Here is a 19,821-nt window from a genome sequence, read left to right on the forward strand (position 1 = left end):
ATATTAAAAGAATATATTGCGACTGTAGAGGGGGCGGAGCCAAGATGGCAGAGAAGACACACCAGACTTTCTAAGCTCCTCTCATTCCCCTCATAACCAACTATTTTGTCCAGCCTCAGAAATAGCTGTAAATTCATGAAGATCAGAAGCACTACAATTTACCAGCAGAAGTCAATCTGGAAGATCACCAGGAAAGGTTTGTCCTGAGGGGTCAGGAACAGACTAGCACAGGCAGGGAGAGACTAGCATCCTGAGCAGACAAGGGGCGGGGGTGATCTCTGTGGCTAGAGCAGTTATAGAGATCACTCTGCTATAGGCTAACTGCTCTGCCTTGATTACAAAGCAGTAAACGGGCAGAGAAATTAAAGCCTAAAACAGAGGTTACTCTAAAAAATGCCAGAACCGAACAAGATCTGGCTGTAGCTACTCAAACCCAGAAGTGACTCAGGCAGACAGAAACGCAGCCCTACAGCCACATCCTGCACTTCCAGGCTTTTCCAGGAGTGGGGGGGGGGCAGTTACAAACCCGCAGAGCAGAAGCTGGGCAGCTTCTAATCAGCACAGTGGGGGGCTCAGCCTGGGACAATAGAACTTCCCCAACAGGACTGTGCTTTCCTGGTAGAGACACTTCCAGTCCCTGCAAATCCATGCATTGCTCAACTGCCAATGCCCACAGCCCCAGGGCAGGATTTGGCTTGGGATAGTGAAACTCTCACTGCTCAGCCTCTAGCCCCAGGGCAGTCATTATCACTCACAGGGGGCAATTTGCAGGGTACATTCCCAGCTCTGCCCTCAGGCCTGAGTTACTTCCAGGTGGGGAACTCTTTCCCAGATTATACCTATTTCTTTCCAAGATATATGCATGTATAATTTTTCAGTATTGACAGCTGCAAAACCTTGTGTTCCAATTTTCCCCCTCCTTTCCCCCATCCCCTCCCCCAGATGGCAGATAGACTTATACATCTTATATATGTTCAAGGCTATGTTAAATACAGTTAAATCTATTTTTACAAGATGGAACTGAACCGCCCTTAAAGAAGCTACTCAAGATATAAGCATCAGGATTAGATGGATTTGCTAAACATTAAAGATTAACTCATTCCAATATTAAATGGTTATTTAGAATATTAGCAAAAAAAAAAAAAAAGGGATCCTACAAAACCTTTTTTTTTTTTTTTTTGTGAAACTAGGATATTGATAGCCAAACAGGAAGAATAAAAAGAAGAAAGTTACAGACAAATTTCACTCGTGAAAATGGATGGGAAAATTCTAAATAAAATAACAGTCAGGAGACTACAATATGTACCAAAGATTATATGTTGTGATCAAGTGGAATTAAATAAGGATTGCAGGGATGGTTTAATATAAGAACAATTTCACATAATTGATTATGGCAACAATAAAAGTCATAAAAGTCATATGACTGTATCAATAGATGGAGAAAAGATTTTTGACAAATTCCTTTTAAAAGATCTGTGATCATAAGTATAGAGGAAAGAACTTAGAAAAGTATTTAAAAATCAAATGAGAAACATTGAAGGAAATTAAAACATAAAAACCATTCAAGAAAAATGGGAAGATTATTTTTTAAAAGTTAAGCAACAAGAAAAGGAAATACAGGGTCTCAAAGACGAAAATAACTCTTGGAAAATTAGAACTTGGCAGAAAGAAGACAGTGAAGCTATAAGAGCCCAAGAAATAACAAAACAGATTATAAAAATGAAAAAAAAAAAATAAAACGTAATGTGGAACATCTTATAAGCAAAAGGGCAGATTTAGAGAACAGATCAAGAAAAGAAAATATAAGAATAATGGAATGCCTGAAAGTTCTGATCATAAAAAGGACTTTGACACAATAATGCAGGGATGGGGGTGGGGGTGGGGGAATTCCAAGAAAAATGATCCCGGAGTAATAAAACATGAGGAGAAAGCAGAAATAGAAATAATTCACCCATCACCACCTCCAGGAGATCCTTTGTGAAAACACATAGGGACATCGTCACCAAACTTTGAAAATCTCAGATCAAAGAGAAAATTTTCAAGAAACAAGAAATAACCAATAGAAATAAGCTAGAGCTACAATTAGAATGGTAAAGTCCTAATGAGCAGCCACAATTAATGACCCCAGGTGCTGCAATCACATCTACTTACTGACAATCAAAGAAACAAGCCTGAGGCTTCATCATGTAGAATCATCATATAGAGAGAGCAAAATTATCTCTAATATTCAACCAGAAGAAATAGAGATTCAAGGAAATTGCAGATTTTCAAGGCTTTTTATGGTGAGTGGGCACAGCACTGGGCCATGGAGAGGGTGACTAGGACCTGGAGCCCCCCTCCAAGTACCCTCCTAGGGGGTGGGTGGGGTGGGTGGGGTGGGTGGGGTGGGTGAATGAACTTGGGGCCTGACGTCACCAGGTGCAGTCCCGGCCCTGGCGTCCCTATAAAAGGAGGACTACTAGGCCGGCTACCTGTCAGAGCGAGCTAGACAGCGCCCAGATCGGACGTGTTCAGACTTGCTCTTTGGACATTGCGGTATTTTGGCGTTTCCAGCCCGGAGTACCAGAAAGGTGAGATCGGCGAATTTCTGGGTGAGTAGCGGGGACCCCAGCCCTTGGTAGCTAGATCGCTAGGGGAGCTTTCTGCGCCTGCTCTTCCCATCCGGGGGGAGCACTCTTCAGCCCAACCCAACCAGACAGACTCCAGCCATCTCGGCCCGCGCCACCCCGCGCCGCTTTAGCCCTGTCACTCTCCTTTCCTTAGCCTGTTGCTTCTTGTCCTGGGGAGGATGAGCCGGGAACCTAAGGCCCGAGGGAAGGTTCAGAGGGAGGTGGGAGACATGGTACCCACGCCATCCGAGCCTAAGGAGAAAACGGCCTCTCAGCGGGAGTTTGAAGGCCTCGGCCTGGCAATTCGCCACCACGGAGGCCAGGGCCAAGCCCTGTCCGCCAAGGCGGCAGCTTTCCGGGCATGGACGCCCTGGGCTTCCTGGAGCCCCGCGGGAGCCCCAGACCCTGGATGCCGCCGCCTTCCTTCCCCCCAGAAGCCAGAAGGGGATAGAAGCGACTGCAAGACGCAGGTGCTGCGTCACATTCTTTCTTTGGCGGGCGAGCGACAAGCGCAGCTGGCCGGCCTGCTGTCCGGCCCCGCGGTCAGTCGGGAGGACCTGGACAAGGCAGCTCGGCACAGGGCCGAGCTGCTGGGTCACTACCAAAGGGTCATCCTGGCCGACGTGGTGTTCTCGGAGGAGCACCGCGTCAGCCAGCGCCTCTGGAAGCACGCCTTCCACCAGGTGATCGAGAAGCTGGGGCACCTCCTGCAGCAGCCCAGTGCTCTGCCCCCAGAGCACGTCGCCCCCAGGTTCTGGGCCGTCCTGGACGAGGGCACCCCGTTCTTGCAGAGTTTGCTGGAAAAACTCCAGAAGCGATACCGGTTCCAGCTGCGGGAGCCCCCCACTCGTGGGTCGGCCTTTGGACACCAGCCCTCGGAGGAACCCTTGAAGTCGGCCTTGGCCTGTGGCCAGAAGCTGCTCCTGTGCCTGGGAGATCTTGATCGGCACCTGCAGCAAGCCCAGGGCTCCGCAGACTTTGGCACAGCCCGAAGCTGGTACCTGCAAGCTCTGCAGCTTGATCCCTCAGACCCGCAGCCCTACAACCAGCTGGCCTTGTTGGCGGCGTCTACCAAGAGGAAACTGGACGCCATTTGCTACTGGATGCGAAGCTTAGGTACAGGGAGACCGAGCATTTGCAGCGAGAAGAACCTCAGGAAACTCTTTGCAGCCCTGGGACGCCAGGCAGAAGACAGAGGCCGGGGGAGCAGCGGCAGCAGTGCGCGGGCTGGCGATCTTGGGCAAGCTTTCACGCGCACTTTTCTCCAAGTTCACGCGCGACTCTTTACCGGGACAGGGATGGAGACATTTCGGGCGGCGGCGGAGGAGGTGCTGGAGAAGTTCCAGCTCCTGCTTCGCAAGAGTCCCGCTTCTCTGGCAAAGCAGCAGATGCTCCTCCACCTCCTGACCATCAACATGTTCGCTGTGCACAACTCCCAGCAGCAGGAGGGGCCCTCGGCGCCCTGGGCCCCTTTGGTCCAGGGAGAGGCTACTTGCCTGGCGCTGGCCATGTTCGCGCTGCTGCTGCGCTGCTGCACCCACTGGCTTCAGCGATGCCCCTCAGCTGGGGGGCCCCCTGCGGAGGGTGAGGGTCAGCCTGGGGCGATCCTGGTTTCCTCCTTCGGTCCCGTCCTCGGAGCCCTGCTCCCCAGTGTGAAGATCTGTTGCGAATGGATCCTGCTCTGGAGAAGCAGCTGGGAGCCGGCCAGTAGCAGCCCGAAGGCCGCAGGACGCGTTGCCCGGGACCTTTGGGGGAGTCTCCATCGTTTACGCCAAAGCCTGCTGATGGTCGACACTTCCGAGGTGCCCCTGTACGGGCAGCCCGGCGACGACCTGGCCCTGCTCCTCCTGGAGGAGGATCAGCTCTTCTCAGGCTTCGCTCCGTTACTGGGTGCTCCCCGAGAGCCCTGCTACTACCGGAGCACAAAGTCAGAGGAGGCCATGGCAGCGAACTGCCGGCGAGTTAACTTGCTGAAGGACTTGCTGGAATCGCTTTGCGGCCCAGAGAAGCCCCTCTGGGCATCCCCGGATGGCCAAGACTGCGGGCCGGCAGCCGCTGCAGACTCAGCCAGAGAGCAAAGGCAACTCCATCAGGAAGACAGGAAAGTGTTCAGGGCAGACGCGTGGGAGGAAGCCCCTGGAGCTCCTGACCAAGCTCCTGAGGAGCTGAAGGTAAAGAAGCTGCTAGTGGCCCATGAGCTAGCAGCAGAGCAGCGGCGTCTTGCCAGAATCCAGGCTATTCTGCTTGGCCCGACCCAGGAGAGGCAGCTGGGGGAAGAGCCCCGCCCCAGGTGCCTGGTCCTGGACACCAATAGTTTCCTTCTGCAGCTAGACACCATGAGCCAGCTGTTGGAGGAGACGAGCCTCACAGTGCTGGTACCCCTGGTGGTAATCCTTGAGCTCAAGGGCCTGGCCAAGGGGGAACAGGGAAACCCGATGGGCAGGACCCCTTCCTCTAGGCCTCGGCAGAGGACCCAGAGGGCCCAGAGGGCCCTTGACTTCCTGGAGCAGCACTTTCCACTCTCTAATGGTCGACTCAAGGTCCTCAGCAGTCAAGGGCAAGAGCTGCAAAGCATTGACTGTGACCAGAAGAACATCATCTGGCTGCACGGAAATTTGGACGACCACATCCTGGCCTGCTGCCTCAACTACCAGAGAGCTCAGACCCACAACAACATGCCTTCCTGGGACGACCAGCCAATCCAGCTCCATCCGGGGGACCTGGCTTTGCTCACAGAAGATCGCACCCTTCGCGTGAAGGCACTGGCCTCCAAGGTGCCTGTGTGGGACAAGGAGACGTTCCTCCAAGAAATGAAGCATTTGCAGCCTCCTCCTCTGTAGAGGGCCAGGAGGGAAGAATGCATCCCAGATTTTAAATGTTACCCTAACTAGCCTCATCACTATGTCTTTTCCTTATTAATAGCACAGGCGTGCTTGGCTGTTGGAGTCCAGCTCCTGTAGTGAGATGAAGGATGGGACAATATACCAAGGCCAGCTCGTGATGTCCTTTTTATGGACTCTTGGATGTTTATTGATCAGAGAGACAAATATATGTATCAAATGCTCATAGTTTTGATACAGAGTACACTCTTTTAAAAGTCCTCTAGCCTAACAAAATCTTCTATGATGTCAAATATGAAACTGCTTAAGCCCCAGATCTTGTTTACTGAGACAGAGATGGAAACAGTTGAGATCCACATCAGAGTAAAGTTTATTATAGCTTTGTCTCTGGGAGAAAAATACCAGAGACAAAGCTATAATAAACTTTATCTTTCTCCCAAATACCTTTAGGCTCCTTGTGGACATTCTCTCCTGTTCTAAATTTCAAAATTTAGCTTTTAATCCAAAAAGTAGTGCTTGCATTTTGCTTCAATCACTAGATTATTAATTTCTTATCTTGAAAGCAGTCTCTTATTCCAATAAGGGAGTTTTGTTGAGCCAAGTGACTGTAAGCTCTCAAACCTGGCATGGAGTCTTCCCTCCTGGCATGTTTTTGCAAACACAATTGAACAGATTAAAGCTAAACCTTTGAACTTGGGACAGGAAAGAAGGTTCACAAAGAGACTAAAGGTATTTGGGAATAAGATACCGGAGACAACAGTATAATAAACTTTACTCTGATGCGGATCTCAGCTATTTACATCTCTGTCTCAGTAAGCAAGATCTGGGGCTTAAGGGGTTTAATCGTGTAAATCATAGTAGATTTTGTTAGGCTAGAGGAATTTTCAAAGAGATTACTTTGTATCGAAACTACGGGCATTTGAGGTATATATATTATCTCTCTGATCACTAAACTTCGAAGAGCCCATAATGGAGACTCTCCCTGCCTGGTCCTGGGAAAGGCACACCTTTCATCTCGCTACAAGAGCTGAACTCCACTGTTGGAACTACGCCTGGAACAGGGCCGGAGCCTTGCATGAGTGGAAATTCACACAAGTGAACAGCGCTTCCATGGAAGATTGCCCTCTTCCACACAGTTGTGCTATTCAGGTAAGTGGGGAATTAAATAATAAAAAGTGAGAATAAAATGGAGGGGGGAGGGGGAAAGTGATCACCAACAGGCATTGTATCCATAGAAATAATTTAGCATTAGAAATAGTTTATCACCAAGATGATATAGGAGAAAGGTATCAAATGTATCCTATCAGATAGCATAATAAGATAAAATTTGTAAGATCAATTGGAGAATGGCTTGTTTTCTTATAACTTAGTCAGTTCTCTTTATATTTTGGAAATGAGGCCTTTATCAGAACCTTTAACTGTGAAGATGTTTTCCCAGTTTGTTGCTTCCCTTTTAATCTTGTTTGCATTAATTTTGTTGGCAATCTATTTTGTATTACAAAATAGAAAATGTTGATTACATCAAACAAAAGCTTTTTAATTTGATGTAATCAACATTTTCTATTTTGTGATCAATAATGGTCTCTAGTTCATCTTTGGTCACAAATTTCTTCCTCCTCCACATGTCTGAGAGATAAACTATCCTATGTTCCTCTAATTTATTTATAATCTCGTTCTTTATGCCTAAATCATGGACCCATTTTGATCTTATCTTGGTATACGGTGTTAACTGTGGGTTAATGCCTAGTTTCTGCCATACCAATTTCCAATTTTCCCAGCAATTTTTGTTGCATTCTTATCCCCAAAACTGGGGTCTTTGGATTTGTCAAACACTAGATAATTAAAATTATTGGCTGTTTTGTCCTTTGAACCTAACCTATTCCATTGATTGACTAGTCTATTTCTTAGCCAATACTAGATGGTTTTAGTAACTGCTGCTTTATAATATAATTTTAGATCTAATACAGCTGGATTTGATTTTTTTTTATTAATTTTAATTAATTCCCTTGAAATTCTTCACCTTTTGTTTTTCCATATGAACTTTGTTATTTTTTCTAGGTCATCAAAATAGTTTTTGGGAAGTCTTATTGGTATAGCGCTAAATAAATAGATTAGTTTAGGTAGTATTGTCATCTTTATTACATTTGCTTGCCCAATCCAAGAGCATTAATATTTTTCCAGTTGGTTAGATCAGACTTAATTTGTGTGGAAAGTGTTTTGTAGTTTTGCTCATAAAGTTTCTGATTTTCCCTTGGCAGATAGATTCCTAAATATTTTATACTATCCGTAGTTACTTTAAATGGAATTTCTCTTTGTAACTCTTGACTGTTGGATTTTGTTAGTGATATATAAGAATGCTGATGACTTATGTGGGGAAATCCCTAACTTGAGAGGCTTGATCTCAAAACTGATCTCAATGTCCTTTGAAAATGCTGAGATTGCAATTAAGAAACTTGGGTTACAGGGCTGGAGACTGCCAGTCCCAAGGTAAGTTATCTATATCTTGGAGATTTCCTTAAAACAGGCAATCAGAGAATAGTCTGCCAGATTAATTGCAACAGAAGAAGGGATTTCAAAGCTAAAGCATCAAATAACCCTCCCACATAGAATGATCCTATACATCCATAACAGCAATAGTTAAACAATTGAACAATTTCCATCCCAAATCTTAAACACGTAGTGATTTTAATAATAATTCATCATCCACTTTCCTACTTCCCCCATATCAGGAGCAAGGGCGATGGTCTCTCATTTAAAAACTGCTTCATGTGGATAAGGGGTGGAGAACTGGCTCTCAGTCCAAGCAGGGGGATGGGCATGGTGTGATAATGATCAATGGGCTGATCCAGGTCCCAAAAGCAGGTCCGTATATAGCTGTAATGTGACCAAAATCTGGAACAAAGCAACCAAATCTACACATAAAGATTAGAATAGTCTGGAACTGCTACAAAATGTTGGGAGGCCAGTATAGATTGGCCAGCAGGTCCTATGGGAAGGAACAAGTTTGCTTCACAGGACAGGCAATAGTCTCAATAAATAGCAGTTAGGTTTCACAGACCACTGTGCTAATTGACCTCTCATTATTTAGAAACATATAAAAAAAAATCTGAATATCCACAGACACAAATATTCAAAAAGGCCTTGGTATAAACAAGTCATATTTTCTGCTAAATGCTTTTTTCAATGAACTTTTCATCTCAAGAGTAGCTGTTTTGCTTTGTTTTGCCCCCCTTTTTTTCCTTTCTCTAGGAAATAAATTCATCACCATACAGTCAACCTCAGTATTAATAAATCAATAATAAAAAATAATTCATTCATTCATTCTGATTCAACACTGTAGGAAATATTTTTCATATTCATTGAGTTGAGATGTGCTCCAGTCAAGTAGTCTAGCCCACCTCTTTAGAAAGCTGAAAAGACAGAAACCATAACATCTCACCCATCTGAATGAGTAACATGGAAATATACAGAATGCTGTGGGAGAAAGGAAGGATTCACAGAGCAGACATGGATGAAGAGGAAGACAATTAAAAGAATAGGTAGGGCAATGAAATATTGTAAGGCCAATTTTCTGATCAAGATCAACCAGAATTGAAAGAAGATGAAGTTCAGACTGCAGTTTTTATTTTCCTTTACAGAAATATATAACTTACTTTTCCAGTTTCAGCATCATTTTCTTCTTTTTCTTATTCTATTTTTATGGTAAGGTTAAAATTTGACTAGGTGTTTTAAGCCACAACTATATTTGAATATATCAATTGAGCATGACCTTCCAGTAAGTACTGCCATAGTGACATAAGATATCACTTTCCAGAAGTTATATTTAAGAATGATTGTTTGAAAGAAATAAGCACTATGTAAATGTAAGAGACGCATCTAGTATGTCACATGAGACTGTAGAAAATATATTTCCTCCCAATAGCTATACAAGTTTTACCCTGAATTTTTTGAGGGAGATCAGGGTAGGACTTCTGTATGCAACAGTACAGAATTCTTCATTTAAATCGTTTTATAAATGTGTACTGTATTGTACTGTAGTCTATAAGATCTTGAAAGGTTATTAGTTTACAATGAGTCCAATTACCATATTTTATAACTAAGAAATATCTGGTACAGAGAAATATATGTCTTCCATGAAGTTTCCACTTATCATGCCAGTTGGGCTGATAGTGGTGCTGTCAGAAGTTAGAATAAAAGCTGAAAGTTTGGATTTAACATTAGGTAGTTCATATTTTTCATTATGCCCAAAGCAATCTTTCTTTTTAAAAATACTTCCAGTACTTAAGCAGTAAGCACTTAATAAATATATTATTTATTCACTAATTTATCAAGTCATTTAACCTTCTTGTGTTATGTTTGTAAAATGAGGATTTGGACTTGTTATCACAAGTTTTTACTTTCTCTCATTCTTTGTGCAAATAGGTATATATATACATATAATATACTAGTAAACTAGTATATTATTAATAACTAATAATATATATATATATATAGATACTATATATATAGTTAGTATATATAGTTAATAATTAACTAGTATATTAGTAACTAGTAAACAATATATTTTCTCATTTGGCCACAAAAAGTTCCATAATTAGGAATCCTTTCAAAAGCTACTTTAGGGATATCTTGAAGCACTTTGGTACAATGAACTGGCATAGAGACTATGGCAAAGGGTTTTTCACTGAGATTTATTGCCATTCATTTGGAAAGAACACTGAAGTCAACTTACTGTAAATTTGAAACACTAGGAACTTTTTCCAGGCAGTAACCCTTCACAAATGACTAATCAGCTCAAGACCATTTTGTTATCAATATTGAACATAAAATTCAGAGGTTGATGGGGGTGGGAGTGGAGAGAAGATAAGGTCATTTCAACAAGATGATTTTGGTAAGGTTTGTTTGATGGCTTGATTTATGGTAGTATGGCATCCAGTTTAATTATCGCCCATCACTCATGAAGGCCATCAGGTTTCAGCTAAGAAAGTTTATAAAATATGGTACTTATTTGAAAAATTAACAATTTCTTGGCAGCTTTACAATTATTTTAGAGCCATAAAGTACAGGCTGTTTATTGGCTTCTTATAGGAATCCAGAAAAAAAAATCTATTGGGATTATAAAACAAGTAAGTGTCAGGATGTCCTTAAAATATGAGCCACTATTATTTGCAAATTGTAGGTTTTTGAAATATTTAAAATAAAAACATTTCATAACTCACAAAAAGTTGTTGATTAATTATGATATAATTGATAAATACCAATGATCTTTTAAGTCACATTAACTAAGGGTTAAGTTAAACAACATGAACAACTACTAGTTTCTTCCCTTCTATTTTCAAAGTATGGACAAAAATTCAAGTAATAAAAGGGTATCCAAACTTAATTATTTGACCAGCTCTTAGTAGGAAAACAAAAATCCTGTAATTTTGCCTTGTTCTTATGCATTTCAGGAAACTCAGAAAAATCCTTGAATGTTTGCTTGAGGATGTTAAGTTCTTTCCAAGAATTTTTTATGATATATTTATGTACAATAGAAATGCATAGTTACATTCTAAATGAATGGATCTTATAAAGGTATATTGGCATTCTCATGAAATTTATGGATGACAGTAAAAATATGAAATCCTAAAATTATTATTTTAAAGACCTTTTACAAAGCAAATTGGTGATCATGCAGTTAAAGTTAGAAGGGATCTGGAAGACCAATGAATCTAGTCTAATCTTTAATGAAAGATGAAAAGTAACTTGTTTAAAGTAATACAACTAATAGATGTCTGGAGCAGTTCTTAATTCTAGGTCTTCCTAAATTCAAGCCAAGTAATTTATTCACTATACCACCTAACTGGAACATTTGGTGAAAATAAATATGGTTAATTTTATAGGGATGAATGGAAAGTGATATAGTTAGGTTTCCAAACACTAACTTAAACACCACTTTGTAAACTTGGTTATTTCCTATCCCACAACTACTAGATCCTTCCCTTCTAAAACAATATTTTTATCTAATTTCTAAATGAAATCCCCAAAGAAGGAAATGATATTATTTATCAATTTTCTTTGAAAAATGATGAAGTAACTAATTTTTAGAAAGATCTGGGAAAGATCTACATGAACTGATGCTGAGTGAAGCAAGCAAAACCAGGAATATATTGTACACAACAACAGCAAGAATATACAATGGTCAACTATGAAAGACTTGGTTTCTCTAAGTGGTTCAGAGATCCAAAGCAATCCCAATAGATCTTGGATGGAAAATGTCTTCTATATCCAAAAAAAATCTAAGAAGACTGAATGTAAATCAATATATGCAATGTTTACTTCTGTTTTCTGGTTTTGTTTTGTCTTTCTAATGATTTTTCCCTTTTACTGTGATTTTTTCTCCCCTAACACAATTCATAAAGCAGTGTGCATTAAAAATAAACTTACAAAATAAAAAAACACTTAAAAAAATAAAAATAAATTAAAAATAAGAATGTATGGGGATAAAATAGGGGAGGAAATAAGATTTTTTTCCTCCTTTTCACTCAGAAGAAAGTCACTTTGGAAATTTTAAGTCATTATTTAGTTAGTAAAATGTGGTCAATTTTAAATCATTTGAAAAAAAAAATGCCAAGTGTACCTGACTTAGAGAAGTCATAAAGCCAGGAAAAGAAAATGAACATATTCTCCATTCAAGTGTTTGTAACAGAAAACCAGAGTACTCTAGATGGAAAAAAAAAGCCTTTGAAAATATGTCTCAGGGAAAAGGAATATAGTTCATAAAATCATATAGCTGCTTATTGAAATTTTAGGAAGTCTTATTGCAGATGTGATTCTATTATAAATGAGAACCTAATTTCACTTCTGTAAATATTCTATCTTGAATCAAATCATAAATTAATTCTGCTTGCAGCCCCTGCAGGCCCAAATAAGGAAATGATACTTGTATCTACATATTCAATATCATTATAGCTCTATAAAGTAATGTGTCAGGTGAGAGGCAAAATAAAAGGGGATGGGGTTGGGATTAATGGGTTAATGATGGCAGGTGTTGGAACACTAGAGAGAGTATTTTCATTTATTAACATTAGTGGGAACATCTGCCATTTAGTCATCAAAGTGAGAACAGCAGAAGAATATTCTGTTTGGATATATAGCTCTTGGACAGTGACAGCCAGAGAGAAGCTGAGGACATAAAAGTCCACCTTAGTGACAGGTGGACCTCTGAAGGATCTCAGTCTCATGTATTTTATTGTATTCTTGATTTGGTTTAATATAGATAAGCAGAGTTGCATGCGTCATTTGTTTTAAAACATCTCTGTTTCTGTCTTTCTCACTTCCCATCTCTTCCCTTCACTCACTGTGATAAAGCCCCTTTTAAATAGATTGTCTAACTCCCTCCTTACACAAGGTTCATTCTCCAGAGTGTAGTTTCTGACACAAACCAAATCTCATGATCTTGATTTAGAAACTTCTTGTCTTTGTCACAGGACTAAGTAGTGAGCATCCAGGAGCTCTGTGAATGAAGGATGTATGGTTGCTTATTAATTAATCACAGTGTGAATTAAACATGGTTTTGGTGGTTAACCCTGGGGTAATGATAAATAATGGAAATTGATTACTAGGCTTCAGGTAATATTATGCAAGAATGGAGAAATTTCAGTAGGGATAATGTGAGTGATATTTGGAATGTGCTAAAAAATAAATGGAGAGGAAAGAGAAATGAAGGAAGGAAGGGGGAAAAAAGGATAGGGGGTGCAGGTGGGAAAGGCAGGATGGAGGGAAGGAGAGGAAGGGGGAGGGGATGTGGGGATGGGAGGAGAAGGAGAAAGGAGGAGAAGGGAGGAGAAGGAAGGGAGGGAGGGATTTGTGCATCCCAAAAAAAAACCATATATTTTGCTTGAAAAAGAACTTAAAGGATTACTAGAGTAAAATAATGGCATATAAAATGTAAAAATGCAAGCCAAGTAGAATCAGAAAAGAGATAAATAGTAAAGAAAAATATTATTTAAGCTCCTTCCTCATAGAACTATTTTATTAACAAATGTCGCAGATAATATATAGAAATCATTTTGCAAATTATAACCATTGATAAAGTCATAAATATTAAAATTTTCAAATCACCAAAAATAAGAAAAAAAGTTCAACCCTGAGATTATACCTCAAATCGATAAAATTAGTGAAAGTAGACCCCAAAGTGGGGAAGACAATGATCAGAGTAGTTTTGGTGAAACATGTTCACCATGAATTATTATGCATTATTAGTGGAGCTGTGAATTGTACGTATATTCTGGAAAGTATTTTGCTAACCCCCCCCCCCCACTTCCCACAAAAACAAACAAAAAAAAAACATTACATTGCTCCTAAGCCTAAAATGCAAGGATGATAAGGAAGCTGATACCCTGGCGAAATCAATGAAAGCACACAATTACTTACATGCACAAACATATTTTGAGCAGCTCTTTTTTATTTGACTTAGGCTAGAAACTAAGGTAGTGTAGATCAATTGGGAATGGCTGAAATAAAAATAGATATGGTTTATTAATTCAAGGTAACACTAATTATGCCTTAAATAACAAAACTGACAATTTCAGAGAAACCTGCCAATAGTTGTAGTGACTAATAGAAAATAGAACAAACAGAACAAGGAAAACACCTTGTATACTAATAATTTTATAAAACAATAATTGTAAAAATGGATAATTTTCAAAGATTAAAGAACTCTGATCAATGTGTGTGGGACAGTGACCTTTACCCCAAATTAAAACCAGAAACTCTCAAGGTAAAAATAAAAAAAAAAGCAAAAAGGGATTTATTATGATCTCACTTGAAAGGGCAATTCCCACCAGACAAGGTTGAAAACATCAAAACACAAGATTTTAAGTAGACCCTAAATGCAGAAGGCTCCACTCCCCCTAACCTTTTCTCCCACTGTCTGAGGGAGTCCAGGCTTACACTCTAAATTTGGAAATTTATCCTAGAAACAAAATAATAAATAACAAACATATTTTTGTATAAAAGAATTCTGTTACTTGAATTTCCAAAGTCATCACCTTTAAAAGAAGTACTTAAATGCTGATTAAGAAGTGGGGGAAACAGGAGCCAAAATATTCATCCAAGAACATGGAATACCTGCAGTTTTTTATCTATAGCTCAACTTGTTATTGCAAAGTCTCAAGTCACAATTAGGGCATAGTCCGAAACCACATTCTCATGAGACATGTTCACTGAGTTTATACCATTCAGTCCCTTCTCTTTAATTATTAGCCTTTGAAGACCTCTCACATCATTCTTGATACATTTCTTCAAGCATCTTGTGCTCAGTCTCCAATACCTCTGGACCTGCTTTGTCCTTTTTTCTCTAGGTCCATCCTTCTCCTTTTAATATTCTTATCTCAGTGGACCTCCCCCTCCAGGGGGGAGTCTTTCTTCTGTGGAAATCTTTGTCATATCCCTGAGGTTAAATTTTCCCTATTTTGTCTGGGGGCAGCTAGATGGCACAGTGGATAGAGTCCTTAAGTCAGGAGGACCTGAGTTCAAATCTGACCCCAGACACTTAACACTTCCTAGCTGTGTGACCCTAGGCAAGTCATTTAACTCCAACTGCCTCAGCAGAAAAAAATAAAATAAAACAAATTTCTCAAAAAAGAAAAAAAAACCAACTACTTGTGGGCTATCCTATGGCTGGTACCTTCTTTTGGGTCATGTCTTCTCACTTCCCCTATGCCATGTGGTATCTCCTCTAACTCCACTATGCTTGCCAATCCCAATTCTCCTTACAGTTAACTAACATTTTTAGGGTGCTAAATCCTTTCAGGATTTAGCCTGTCAGCTAAGGGTATGCCTTAGCTCCAACCTCACAAACTTTTCCCTTTCTACTGGAAAATTATGAGTCCCACAGAGGAACTTATCTTTCATATATTTTCCCAACTCACTTTCATATTTACCCTTTCAGATATCTATTGTACCTCTTTGTTTTGTCTGTAACTCATTCATCCAAATAAATCAACCTTTTGCCAAAGAGAATGGCCATTGTTAATTCTTCATATGACAGAACCACAAGTTGAGGTGTCTGCCATCATTTGGTGACAAACCCCACACCATTGATCACATCAGTGAGGACCAGATTTGGGATAGAACATGGATCAATTTTCTGATGTTTTTATCAATTTCCTTCACTACATGTCCATTATCATCAATTTTCACACAGCAATAATTTAATTTCCCAGAAACTCTACCTTTTTCAGGCAATAAGCAATCTAATACCAATCTATGTTAGAGTAATGTTTTTCCAGTCTGAATGGCCTGGTCTAACAAATCCAGTGCCTTTGTCATCTAGTTAGTAATTATTTCGACTATGGCCTAGAATTTAATAAACTCTAATCTTTTAATAAAGCAATAGGCAAACATTTGGTCCAAGATAATTTAGTCTCTAACATCATTCATTCTTTCCACTTTCCCTGATGAGGGCAAATGCCCACATATATGGAATTGCCACCCAATTTGCAATCCCTCCCCATTATTTCTTATAAACCTTAGAAATAAAATTAAGTTCCATTATCAGAATCAATAGTCTACTATACATACTTTGGTACAATTTGTTCCAATGTTATTCCACTCACTCCTCTTAAAACAGCAGAGCCCAGAGGAAAGCTATCTCAGTTTCCCTAATGTCATTTTATTAAATCCTAACTTGAATATTTTAAAGCCAGGCTTCCTCCCTCCAGAGGACACCTCTCCTCAATAATGTCTTATATATATTTAGATACATTGCACACTTTTCATATACAGTTTCTCCTACAATTACATGTATTCCTACATGCTAAATTTTGTTGCTTTTACTTCTTTATTAAGGGGATAAAGAAAGACAAACCTTAAGATTCAGAATATAGGTAATATGTAAATAACTTTGGACCAAATTTTACAAAATTTATATCACATATCCAGCGTCATTGAGAAAATGTTAAAGCACAGCTCATATAATTTTTACAAATTACACAACATACAGTTTAGAAAACAACATGATCTGATTAAGAGATACAAACATGTGACCTCTTTAGACAAGTAACCAGAGAACCAATTTTTTTTTAACTTAAAATCACATCAAATACAGATTTAATTTTTTAGAAACAATACTTCACTATCGATGCACACATATTTCTCAAATCTTATACCAAATCTTATACAATTTTTAGCATGTACAAGTTAATAGTAATTATCTCATACAATTTCTGAATCAGAATTCCAATTTAAACACACACAGTTCCACAATTTAAGGTGGCAGAAAACTGTTATTTTAAGTCTGTCTACAGGGCTTTAAGAAATTGGCTGACTTTGGGATCCTGGAGGAGAAGATGGTGGGAGAAATTTGTACCCAAGTGTTCTGATGCAGGTCTGTGACCCAGTAACTTGCCCAGCCTCATGTCAGAAATCCTGGGGCATATGTCAAAGATGTTGGGGTACCAGCACAAATCCAGGAAGAATCCAGGATAGCACAGGATGCCATCCTAGCCAAGACAGATTCCATAAGCCTTCACAAGCTTTCCACAAGGCAAAGAAACTTGCATAATACTAGAGGGCAGGTTTTTTGTTTTTTTTTTTTTTTTTTTTTGGTTTTATTTATTTATTTATTTTCCCTTTTGCTGGTTTTTCTATGAGCTCAGGTTCAGGTCCTCAGAAGGCTTTTAGTTAAGTAAATTATGCCTACTTAAAAATATGATAGACTAACTCAATTTAGCTGAAAGACAATGCCAAGCAACTAAAAATAGTCTCAAAACACCCCAAATCTGCTAAAATGTAGTAGCAATTATGTAACTTTAATTATTTCTGCAGATCCAAACTGGCTAGTTCTAGATCCACAGACTTTTTTTTTTTTTTTTTTTGTAGGCAAATTTTTAACTTCCACATCTCAGAACTAGTCCTTCTCTCTAGCTAAAAGTTATTTCCCTAATAGCCACATTATTTTGTTCCTTTATAATTTGGCTGACTGACAAAAACATGGGGAGGAAAAACAGGCTGAAACACACACAAACACAAATTATTTTTCTAAATCAATTAAGTTCCAGTTCTAGGTCCTACCTTGAAGAGGAAGCAAGATGGGGAGTTCTGGAGCCAAAGCCATAGGAATCAGCTGGCTGTTTATAGAAGGCTCCTTTGAATTTATACCCAGGCTTTGGGGGATGGACAGTTCCTCCAAGCCTGAGCAGGGCACCTGCCCAAAGAAAACAATGTGTTTAATCTCCATACATTTTAGTACTTCATCCTAATTCTTCCTAAAAAGCTATTTTCCCAGGACACTAGATGGGTGGTTTTTGTTTGGTTGGTTTTTTGTTGTTGTTGTTGTTTTTTAGAGCCAGCTAGACTATTCTTTTCCCAAGGATCACATAATCTTTATGAAGGACTCACCTGATCTTACCTAAGAAAAATGACAGTTTTCAAAGGGACTTGGGAGCCTTAAATTTTCCCAGTCCCAATCCCAGTAACCCAGGAAGCTCACCAGTTCTTAGCAAAGTGAAAGTCCTCTTAATCACTTAAGAGTCTCTCCCTCCCCTCACCAGTTGCTTGCCCTCCCTGGGTTATTCCTTACCATGACTGATTTCAAACTTTTCTCAGCTGATTGATCTCCTGAGACAAATTAATCCTCTATCTTTGCCAGCCCACTTTAGTTTTTGCTTTCTCCAAGTGTCTCTCTTTGAGAATTTATTATATTTTTAAGAAGGCCTAATTTACAAGATCACCTGCCTAACTTTCTCTTCTATAGCCATCTGGGTGTAGTGTCCAAATGGAAGCAATTGCAGAACTTGGCCTTTTTGAGCTAAGGTCTTCAACAGGTCTCAGTTTAACTGAAACTGCTCCCATTCAGTGATTAAAATTAAATAACAATGGAAACAAAGGAGCTACTTTTTAGCCTAGCTCCCCCAAAATTAAAAAATAAATCAATAAATAAATTCTGAAATCCAAGTTATATCAAACCCCTGAGAACCTCTCTCTGTAAGGTCTTGAGCAGTCTCACCTTGATATCCGGTCAGAAATCCCAGTCATGTCCCTGAGGTTAAATTTTCCCTATTAAATATATTTATGGGTCATCCTATTTCTACTTCCTTCCTTTGGCCAGTCTGCCATGGCAGGCATGCTGCCTCATGTGTCTTTCCCCCTCCCCTTCCTTCATGACACATGGTATTTATGTTGACCAACAAGCAAACTTTTTTAGGATTCTAAGTCCCTTTCAGGATTTAGCCTGTCAGCTAAGGGTATCCTCCAACCTAATGGGTTTCTCCCTTTCTGCTGGGTAATTGTGAGTTCCACTGAGGAACTTGCCTTTCATATGCTCTCCCACTCTATATTATCTGGAAAGATTGATAGCTTAATCTCCTCATTGCCAATTCCAATTCCTTTAATGCCTTGTCCTTTCTTATTGCAAATGCTCAAACACTATTCAGGATCTCATCACACATAGAGTATTGATGTAACATGAAACCCTAAAACTTTTGGTTTGGGAGTCTGCCTCAGGAAACTCCTATGTTCCAATCTATGTGATTCTGACCACTCCTTGGTCAGATAACTTCTGGGCTCAGGAATCTCCCACCAATCAAACTCCAATTTATTGCTGACTAGTAATCTTATCAGTAATAATCTGATCAATGGAGAACCACTTCTTCCTACTATGAGCCATAGAATTAGCATATATATGATTGAAAGCTGTATAAATGTATCTGCTTGCTTCAGATTTACTGAATTCCCTTACAATTCAGTCTGTTCAGTAATGGCGTCACATTATTTTCAGTAAATTTTACCCCTCGACTAGGAGATGGGTTCAAGCCTGCAAATTTTTTTGAGACACCTCACAACATCTATCGGGGACTTTTGGGGTCCCCTCTTCTCAACTTCAACATTTGGTGATTTGGTATGGGGAGATTCTGGCTTCCCCTGGTTTGATTCCCTCCTTGTCAAGGTAAGCCTCTTATTTTTTTCTCCCACAATCCTATAGTGGGACACCCCAAAGCATTGGGAGAAGTCTTATCTGGGTTGTCATGAGGTCCTCACTGAGCAAGCTTTCCTGGACTGGAGACCCCAGGCTGGGAAATTCTTGCAAATTTTGGCAAAGTTCCTAGAGAACTTTTGCCACCCTTTCACCTTCTCTGGATCCCCAGACAAGAGGGAAATGCTATAGAATAGCTTTTTGGTAAAATTTTATGGCTTTTTGGCAAAAATGGGACAGTCCTCTTTCATGTCATTCTGTGTGTGTCTTTGTATAGAATGTCTGTGTCATGTTTGTTCTGTGAGCTAGATTAAAATTGCAAAAAATCCTGAAACATCTCAATTGTAGAGATTGTTAGCAAGATCAATAATAGCCCAAGTTTCTCTGTTTGCTAACTCTTCTCATCTCAGAACTA

The 19,821-nt window shown here is 39.9% G+C and overlaps 1 protein-coding gene across 1 annotated transcript; it reads left to right on the forward strand.

Moving 5' to 3' along the window:
• Nucleotides 1–1,907: 1,907 nt before the first annotated feature.
• Nucleotides 1,908–6,783, forward strand: LOC116419807 (telomerase-binding protein EST1A-like). The gene is made up of 2 exons (XM_031941938.1): nt 1,908–2,282; nt 2,419–6,783. Exon 2 carries the CDS (start codon nt 2,789–2,791, stop codon nt 5,447–5,449), a length of 2,661 nt encoding a protein of 886 aa, XP_031797798.1. The 5' UTR covers nt 1,908–2,282; nt 2,419–2,788; the 3' UTR covers nt 5,450–6,783.
• Nucleotides 6,784–19,821: the final 13,038 nt, after the last annotated feature.

This window comes from Sarcophilus harrisii, chromosome 6 (assembly GCF_902635505.1).
Source record: "Sarcophilus harrisii chromosome 6, mSarHar1.11, whole genome shotgun sequence".
Lineage (NCBI taxonomy): Eukaryota > Metazoa > Chordata > Mammalia > Dasyuromorphia > Dasyuridae > Sarcophilus > Sarcophilus harrisii.

Excerpts from the sequence above, each read along its gene's own strand:
- LOC116419807 (XM_031941938.1), top strand. The coding sequence starts at position 2,789 with ATGAGCCGGGAACCTAAGGCCCGAGGGAAGGTTCAGAGGGAGGTGGGA.